This window comes from Parambassis ranga, chromosome 8, assembly GCF_900634625.1.
Source record: "Parambassis ranga chromosome 8, fParRan2.1, whole genome shotgun sequence".
Taxonomy (NCBI): domain Eukaryota; kingdom Metazoa; phylum Chordata; class Actinopteri; family Ambassidae; genus Parambassis; species Parambassis ranga.
Genome location: NC_041029.1, coordinates 13,368,945 through 13,378,397, shown reverse-complemented (window position 1 = coordinate 13,378,397; position 9,453 = coordinate 13,368,945). Strand labels below are relative to the sequence as shown.

General features: G+C 43.7%; 1 protein-coding gene across 2 annotated transcripts in view; it reads left to right on the top strand.

Annotated features, from left to right (window-relative positions):
- The first annotated feature begins 1,176 nt into the window (after positions 1–1,176).
- The window catches only part of plekhh3 (pleckstrin homology, MyTH4 and FERM domain containing H3), a 28,843-nt gene continuing 20,566 nt past the window's right edge, over positions 1,177–9,453 (top strand). The window contains exons 1-2 of one of the 2 annotated variants that reach the window (XM_028411827.1): positions 1,177–1,770; positions 6,694–6,749. In XM_028411827.1, the coding sequence (XP_028267628.1) occupies positions 1,636–1,770; positions 6,694–6,749 (191 nt within the window). In that variant the 5' untranslated portion in view covers positions 1,177–1,635. Of the gene's footprint in view, positions 1,771–6,693; positions 6,750–7,638; positions 7,813–9,453 lie in introns of those variants that run through there. The other variant, XM_028411828.1, reaches the window with a different exon arrangement.

Below are 9,453 nucleotides of genomic sequence, written 5' to 3'. Positions count from 1 at the left end.
GTGAGGACAAGGGTTAAAAGTATCTGAAGCTACCCATAGTGTATGTGATTGATGGGCGGACCGAAATTAGAGAATCCATCAGTTACGGCTAAGAGCTCTCTCCTCGGTGAGGAATGAGTTAAAGCCGGCTGACTGAGATGTGTGTGTGTGTGTGTGTGTGTGTTGGGTAGCTGTGCACAGAGCAGAGAAGGGGAAATGAAGGGATATTAAGGAAGAAATAAGCATGAGTGCAGTGGGGGCTGGATATGTCACGTGTATGGATTTAGCACCGGTCCTCCTACCTCCTACTTCTGCATCTTTGCAGACTGTTTAGCAAAGTGGAAGAGGAAAGAGTGGGGGAGGAGAGTGTGCAAAAAGTAGCCAAAGAGAGAGAGGAGGGAAACAGAAACACAGTGTGTGAATGATCTGTATCAGTGATAACACTATCAAATCTGATTTGTTCTTCAAATAAAGTTCTTGGTGGACTTTATTTTGATATACAGCACAATAAGCTGCTATACCCTATACTGACGTAAATGTAAAACACACACTCATAGGAATAAAAAAGGGATACTTCCAGAGGTACTTGCTTGAGTATTCTTATTTTATGCTACTTGACAGTAATAGAAAAATATCATATGTGGTGTGAGGTATTTTAGGTCTAACAGCTTCAACACCCCTCGACTCTCCAAACAGGTGACACTTGATATTAAATGATCCAAATACTGATGAGCTTTCATTAAACTAAAGGAGCAGTAAAGTACTATTTGACTTTTTGTCACATGCTTACTAATAAATCTTAATTAATGTCTGGTTTATTTGTTAACAGCCTGTTAAATTAACTGAGAACATTTTTTATGAACACATGGTATTCTAGTAAAAAGTATACAAAGTATCAAAGCAACAAATAATGAATAAAACATTTTTAAAAAATCATTAGAAAATAAAGCAGCTCAGAAAGATGACACTGTATATACCACTCAGACAAAAATCCCCTACTAATCAGACATCATGGTGATTTGGATGATTTGATTTCTGTCATCCTCCCCCCCTGGACATGTGATGCTCTTGTAGGCGTGTCATGCCGGGGAGTGTCTGCCCTCAGCCAATCACGCGTTTGACCTGAGGTCCGTGGGCGTGGCTTCACCTCCCACACTATCCCGTCCCAGCTGCTGCACGCTTTTGTTCAAACTCAGACAGAGTGTTCTGTGCAGAGGTGCGCTCTCACGTCACTCACCAAATGAGTGTAGAAAAAGTAGATATAACCACTGTTACAGTTCTCAGGCGTTATATCAGAGGTGTATAGTTAATCTTCAGTGCCAGGCTGGTGTGTTGATTAGTGGTTCAAAGAGGGACAGTAAGGTGTCGTGATCGAAGCAGCTTGGACTCCTGGAAGAGGTGTTGGGGGGGAGAGAAGGATTTTCTTTGAAGCACTTGCTGGAGAATGACTGCTGCCATGAACAGTATCTAAAAGACAGAAGAGAAGAAGCCTCTATGCTCCCTTCCATCCTCCTCCTGGTTGGACATCTATGGAGAGGGACTTGCTGTATGCGCTCACGCAACTCGTGGAGTTACTACTTGCGGCCCGAGAGGACACCTTGAATGTTAAATTCACCGATCTGGATCGCACAAGACGACACACTTAACCTCATTTGAATGCCTTTGCAAGGAGTTTGCTGGTTTCTGTGCTGCAGGCAGGGCTTCAGTTTGCTCGGACGGGACTATGGGGAGAAAGAGGAGGAAGAGTCTTTTGAATTGCGCAACAAGGAGGACTTGACTCCCAATGGACGGGTAAAAACTCTCCACCTGCACAACAGATCCTTCCTTGATATACATTTAAAATGCTATTACACTCATTAAAACTGCGCCGATTGTGCACAGTCTGGCGTTCGTGTAATTGGAGTTTGTGCAAACACACATGGTTACAGCCACTGATATGAGAATGATTACACTTGAAAAGTAAATATAGATTTGAACTTAAAGGTGTGATAAGAAAGGCAGCCAGTGATTATAACATGAAGTGTTGCACTTTTGAGTACATATGTTAACTGTGGGGATCATAGGACACATAAGAATCTGCCTAGTTTAAGGTCTGCATGGTCTAGGGCAACATTGAGCAATCCACTGTACACACACTCACACATTCTGACGCAAGCTGTAAGCCAGTGTGTTGAACTGATCCTGTGTATTTGGCCTCCATCCGCTCAATTGCAAATAAGACTGTGGCCTTGTCTTCTCTGTAATGTTAGTCATCTGATCAGGCACAGAGAGTTCAGCATTGTCCACCCACTTGTGAGGGGGCATTGTTGCCTTCAATTGAGGTAGGCGCTTTCTGTATCTTTGTGTACAGTGCCTTAGAAAAACCCTTAAATATTTAACTCTCTTTGACCTCAGTGCAAGAAAAGCTGCATGTGTGTGCTGTTTGGTATCATAGGCATATATGTGTGCTTGCACCAAAGTAACACAACCTGCAGCCACTACCTGCATATCCTGCTCTATCTGTCCATTAGCCCTTTGTGTGCTTGCAGCCAACCGGTATAACACTGCAGTGTAGTTTGCATGAAAACGATGGCAACAGATAAGTTTTTACAAGGTTACTGGCTCAACAGAAGTCTTAACGGCAACAGCAACCACCAGATAAGAGCAACATCTGTTGCCCAGAGTTATTTGCAGAGGTGTTGGTGTGTACAATCTGTATCTTGGTCATAATGTACCATCTTGCCAGCCATCTGTGGTCAGAGGAACCCTCAAATGTGCTCCATATCTGCAACCAATGCAGGATCACAGTGACATGTCCCAAAGGGGATGCCTGATGGCCTTTTAAAGGGTGACACAGAGGTCTTTTTTTCCTGCTACGTTCCCAGATCCCTCATTAAAACATCAACTTTGCTCTATGTGCAAGGACTGAGTTCTGATCTTTCTTTGGATTATAAACACAAAGGTAACCAGATAGGATAGAAACACTTTCACTATTGAGACCACACAAATTGTTGTCAGTCACCCAATGTATGACAGTGCCTGAAACCATAAAACAAGTCCACTACTAATGCTGATCCATACAGAACATTGCAGCATGACAGGCTACTGTGTCTTTAGAGCTGCCCCCTACAGTGGATGTTACATGATTAGTCTTGGCTGTATTGATTTATGCTCATAAATATTCATAACTATGGATGGACTTGTCCTGGGTCATAAAGTATTAGTCTGGCTCTATTAATCTGTATGATATATTTCCCTCTGACTGACATTCTGTCTTAATCTATCATGTGGTCATGCTTGTTCAGTTTATCAGATTGCTTCCTAATGGAAAAAAACAGTGTTTAATCAAGTAAACTATGGCAGTAAACCATTATTTAGGGATAATTGAGCCATTTTTTTCTTACAATAAATGGACTCAGGTGTTATGGAGTTGTTGTTTATTGATTGCTTAATGCTTGGAAGCTATTGATCATTGTCTACAAAACCTGTTTTCTCTTCACTGTGTCATTGTTTTGTGCTGGAAATTGTAGGTCTGTGTCAGTAGTTCACACTGAGCCAATAATTAAGACCACAGCTGAACCAAGCTGACTGTTCTTAGCAAAGATAAACTGCTCACAGGGGTCCCTCCCCTCTGAATATACAGATCTAGCTGATACAGTTTGGTGTCAACAGACGGGGGTTGGGTGGGATGGATGGTTGAAGGATGTTCTACAGTGATTCCTAGGAAAAACCCCTCAGGACCACCTCCCAACCTTTACCCAGAATGCTTTATTTTGTCCAGAGATGGCAAGCGTGCATGTGTGTCTTTTGGCTCATAATAATGCTGGAATACTCTTGTCCAGGGAAGACCACACTAACCCACAGATATGGTGGAGTCTCCCTCCGTGGGACATCCAAAATCCTCCTCACCACCATCTCCTGCATTGTTTTGCAACATGCTGGCAGTGCATGCCATGAGGTGCAGCATCCACACTACTGAAGCCATTCTGTTTCTTGCCAGGAGTCTTCTTACTGAGGTTGGAATCATGACTCAGTTCTGAAGAGGACAGGGCCATGTCAGAACATTTTCCCTTCGTGTTTACAGCTGTCATTCAAAGAAACTGCTCTTCCACAGCTGCCCAAATAGTCACACAGTGCTGAATGCTTCCAGTGTTGGGACAGCTAGGCACTAATTTTAGGACAGGACATCCGTCATTCTTTCTTCTTTCCATGTTTCCACTAAAACCTTTATTCATTTTTTATGCAATTTGAAGTTACCATTAAACTACCACCACAGAGTGTGCAGGCCCGGGCAGTTGTAAGTAAGTGTGGACTGGAGCACCGCAGCGCATCCTGTTACTTGGAACAAACACTCACAGAGAGCGGGTCCCATTAACCATCGGTGCTGCCCTCTGCCTTCAGAGGTGTCACGGTACGCTGGTTTATATTTGGTTTCCGTTGCGTCTCTGCCTCACCACCTCCAGGCCACACATCTGGTCTTCAGGCCGACACTGGCTGAGCCCAAGCATTTCCTCCTGGTTACTCAGCCTCCCAGGAGAGCTGGAAGGCAGAAAGAGAGTGAGGGAGCTGACTGGGGGGAGAGCGAGAGCGGAAGTCGGCCACGGAACGAACACATCACGGCATCTTTCCCTCCGTGCTCTGCTCAAGTCTGGAGTGATTCATCTTCTGCCCGTCCAAAGGGAGATCTTTTGCCAGGACTCGCATCGCACGCTATCCTCGTTCCTCATCCAACAGCCCATTAACTCTATTGCACAGCTATTTCTCTGTAAAACAACTCAAAATATTAAGACTTTGCCTACCTGTCCCATTTGTTTATTGATCATCTGACCAGTTTATATTGTGAAATTCTGTCATGGCTGTGATTAGTCTTGTTTTTAGTCGTGACTGTCTGACTTAATTTCTGTCTCTGGGGCTGTTGGCTTGGATAAATCATTTACTGTATGGTTACAGGGAGTGGAAGGGAATTACCATACACACTCTCTTCCATTCATAAGTCTGACACTGTTCAGTTCTTGCCTGTCTGGTTTGACATTTACAGTACCTCCCCTGAGTTACACATTAATGCAATATCATTATCCAAACCGTAATCTTTTCCTCATTTGCCTCACATCATCCACTGGCCTTATAAATATAACGTAGATTTCACACCAGCCTATAAATTTGCAGTTCATGTTGTCTTTGTTATTTTTGAGAAATCTAAAATGAAGCATTGGGCTGTTTTTTTTGCAGGGCAGTGACTATACTTAGGATAGTTTGCCCAGTAGTAAAGTGTGGTGTGTGTGAACTGTGAGGGGCCCAGAGCTGACCTGGATAGTGTTTCAGGTAGGCCAACACCCCCACGAATTGGGCCGGGGCAGCCGCAGGAGCTGGCTCAAGGCTGTGGTTCACAGAGACAACAAGTTAGGCCACGGGGACACACAGTGCTGCTCTGCACACCAGGGAATGTGTCCAAATTGCACACAGGCGAGGTCTGATGTCTGATGGGGTTTTCCAAGGTCAGGTTGAGAATCTAGGGGCAGGAGTTCTGTGAAAGGAAACATCCTCTCCCATCTTTCTGCTGAAAAGGGGAGTCCTGGAATGAACAGTCCATTGTTCAAACCATGAAATTTGATTTTACAAATTTGCCAGTGGCAGCCCTGTTTTAGCCAGTGGAAGCACTAACTCCAATTTTCACGCAAAACTAAAGTCCAACAAAAGGGTATGTGATTTGAAATATGTAGCTTGCATGCAGTTTGGAGATCATTTAGCTAAAAATTAATCACATAACCATAGTTAGCACACCACATAAATTGTGACTGTAAATAAGTGAGCCATCTTTTAAGCTGAGTGTTGGAAGAGTGTGTTTGCAATGTTTTGGTCCACCAGGACTGTAGTTCAGCCAAGATGGGTAGGCTGCATACCCACCTGTCACTCAAAGCAGTTACATCAGGGATGGGCAACTGGCGACCCGCCTCCTCATTCAATTTTGTTTGCTTCGGTCCTTTTGAAGTCCATTTGAGCATGAAACATATGGGAGTTACTGTGCTCTATGTTGGTTCAATAAACGTAACAGTACTGTACTTTAATCCTTAACCCTAAATGGGTGAGAAACAAAACTGTTTTGTTTGTGCCAGGCTGTGAACATGTTTATTTCTGCTGTAAAGTGGGGCATTTTTACATGGAGCTCCATGAGGATTTTGAGACAAGTGGGCATTTGAGGAACTGCAGTTTTTGGCACTTAAGTGTTGGTTTCATTTCCAGTGGTTGCCACTTGATACACATCACATTTATTGGAATTTGTATCCTTCAGCCTTTTACCATCAGTCATTGCATAAAAAAGATAAATGCAGCTGTTCATGTCAAGAGACCAGAGTACGCCTAAACAAGGCTTATTGTTAGACCTAGGTAGAATGACTGATTTGGATGAAAATCATTCTGAGGTGTGATGTTTGGGTTGCATGCAGCTTTAGGACAAAATATTCCTCCGTTCCCATCTCATATATTAAATAAGTCTGTTTTGCATGCCATATTTCACCCTACCAGCTTAGACCTTTCAAATGAAAGCCAAGCATTACAGGAACAGTGCAGCTATGTGCCGAGGCTGCCAGGAGCGACTGCATGCTTTACTGAAACATGGCCACTGAAGGCAAACCACTGAGGAATCAGTCCAACCTGTGGACTAGTTCCCAGGACCGACTTCCGTTTGTGTTGCATTATCATATATTTACCCTTTTTTCTCTCATCTTCTGTTGACAGACTCCAGCTGAGGTGACTGTTTCTCAGCCAACTCGATCAGCCAATGGAACAAATGGGTAAGAAGAGAAATGTTTTTTTTTCCCCCCTCTAAATTTTTAGGAAGTAATAGTTCCTTCTTTTACTTGTATACTTCCCCTGAGCGCTGGGGAATTCTGTATTTAGAGAGAGGCACATGTAAGAACTTGTTTTTTTCACTTCCTCTGCTGTATCTCATTGGGTGCATCCATCAATCTGTATCAATTTTCACTCATTTTGCTGCTCAGCGTTTAGCTTGGCTGTCATTTGGGGCTGCATTTGCCAATATTTCATCAGTCTCCAACCCAGATTGTGACCAATCACACTTGTAACCTCCATAGCCATCCTCCACATCAACAAATCCAATTATTTTGTTAGTTTGAATGCTGCGCACACACTAACAATTACAGTTAGACCAAGCCTGAATTTGTCTTACAAATAATGAAATTCAACTGGTCATGTGGTTTACAAGTGAATGCTAATGACAATGAAAAGAGGTGATTCATGGAGGGCTTGATCCAGACTATTAGTGCATGGCTGTGATCTCAGACAGTGATGTAGCCTGGCTCCGCTGCTCTCTATCTTTGGCATCATGCCCTTATCACCCCCCCACCCCTGTTCCCTCATCCACAATCTCTACTGTACATCTGCCGACTCACAGGGAATGAGTCACAAAGCTCAACTTGTAGGACTGTCTTACACCACAAATGAATAGGCGAGGGTCTGCAATAACTCTTAACAAGAATAGAGCTGCCTCAGGAAGTGGCGGGGTGAGCTGAAACAGGCTTTTTTGCTCTAGTCATACAGAACATGTGGTCTCTTTAGGGAAAGGAGTAAGGACTGAGCAGGGTGACTCAGTCCTATACCTCAACGCCACTCCCAGTAGAGGTGTGTCTCGAGTGTGTGTCACTTGTACTGTGTGCTGGAGGTGGCCTCAGGCAGCATGGCATAATTAACTACTGGTTTTTAAGGGAGTGTGTTAAAAGCCTGGTTGCAATCATCACACTAAGAGGAGAGATTAGAAGGCAAAAATCTTGGTCATTACCTTGCCAATGAGAGGACACACCCAGAAATTCAGCTGCATGGAAGTGAAGCTAGGCCCTGGTAAGTGCACACCTTGTGCCATATTCATTTAAAGAAACAAGTGGGGGGCACCTCTGCTTTACATTGTACTATTGAATACAGACATTAAACTGTTGGGGATGGTGAAGAGCTGAAAGGATTTGTGTTCATCCACCTAAGGGTTAGTACAGTAATGCTCAGCTAATGAACTAATGTGGTTTGGAGTAGAGATAAGCTCGTTACAAACAATGAATACATAGATGTCTGCCTGTGTAGTGGACTGTTGTTTAACTGCATTACATAAACTATATAAATTCCTAGTAATATCTATCATTACATATATCTATCCATCCACTCATCAATATTCTGGACCCGTTTAGTTCTATACCTATATCTTAGGGTCACAGAGGGGCATGAGCCTATCCCAGCTGTCAGCTGTGTGGATGGGAGGTGGGATGTTAGCCTATTACAGGGCTAACATAGAGAGACAGACAACCAGCCACACTCACACCCACAGCCAATTTAGAGTCCCCAGTTGACCTAAAACTGCCTGTCATTGGTGCGTGGGAGGAAGCCAGTGTCACTGTATAGTAATATACAAGAACAAGAAGACAAAAATCATTTTTTTTGCTTGGAAATTACTTAAACAATCCATTAAAAAGTCAAATTTAGTCTGTCAATCATCTAGACAGTTAATAGGATGAATTTGTTGCGTGTTTGCACTGACCTCTGTCAGTAATGTGATGGACAGTTCTCTCCAGTCACGCAATGCCGTCCTCCAGTCAGCTTTCTCCCTCCTGCTGTGCTCACGCTCAAATCTGTCTTACATCATCACTATTTTTTCATCCCCTCTTTCTTCACTCTCAGGTTCCTTCCCATAGCTGGGCCAGGCCAAAGTACAAACTGTACCAAAGGGAGAATGGACACTTGAGTACCTCATCTGTCTTTTCCCTCCATGTGTTTCATGCGCTTTGTCACTAGCTCCATCCTTTTTCCTTCCCTGACAGCTCTTGACAGTCTAAAGCTTGACTTTTTTTTGATGTGGGCTACTAGGCAGTAATGGCTAAAAGAGAACAGTGTTTAGGAATGCATTTCATGTGTCTGAATGTATGAGAGGGTTTGTGTGTGTGTGTGTGTGTGTGTGCATGAACCAAGCAAGTGTTTGCATGAGGAGCTCAGAAGTGGGCCCCTGGTAATTGCCTGTCTGGATGTCTGTCGTCCTGCCTGTCAGCCATCCAACCATCACACACTGGCCCTGTTTACAACGTCAACAAATATCGAAAGTTTTAATTCACCTGCTTTCACAATCAGAATGACTTCATTCAAACTCACTGTATCGTGAAAAGTTTTTTGCTGACAACACACACTTCTTAAGTCAGAAACTCAGACTTCCTGTCACACACCCCTCCTCCTTGGATCTCAAAACATGACTTTTTTTCCCTCCCCCCTCTGCCTGGTCCAGAGTTTCTTGGCAGTGGTCTTGAGTAAACAGTGTATTTTTAGCTGGGAGGTCATATAGGCCCACTCTTAATCACCACATTCCCATTTTCCCACCAGCCCAGCTTTATCCAGAGGCCCATGCAGCCAGCCCATGCACTGAGGGGGAAGGGATATAGACTGGAAAAAGAGAAAGAATCTGTGATTATTTAGTACTGCAGTATGACCAGCTGTATTTGTCTCAGA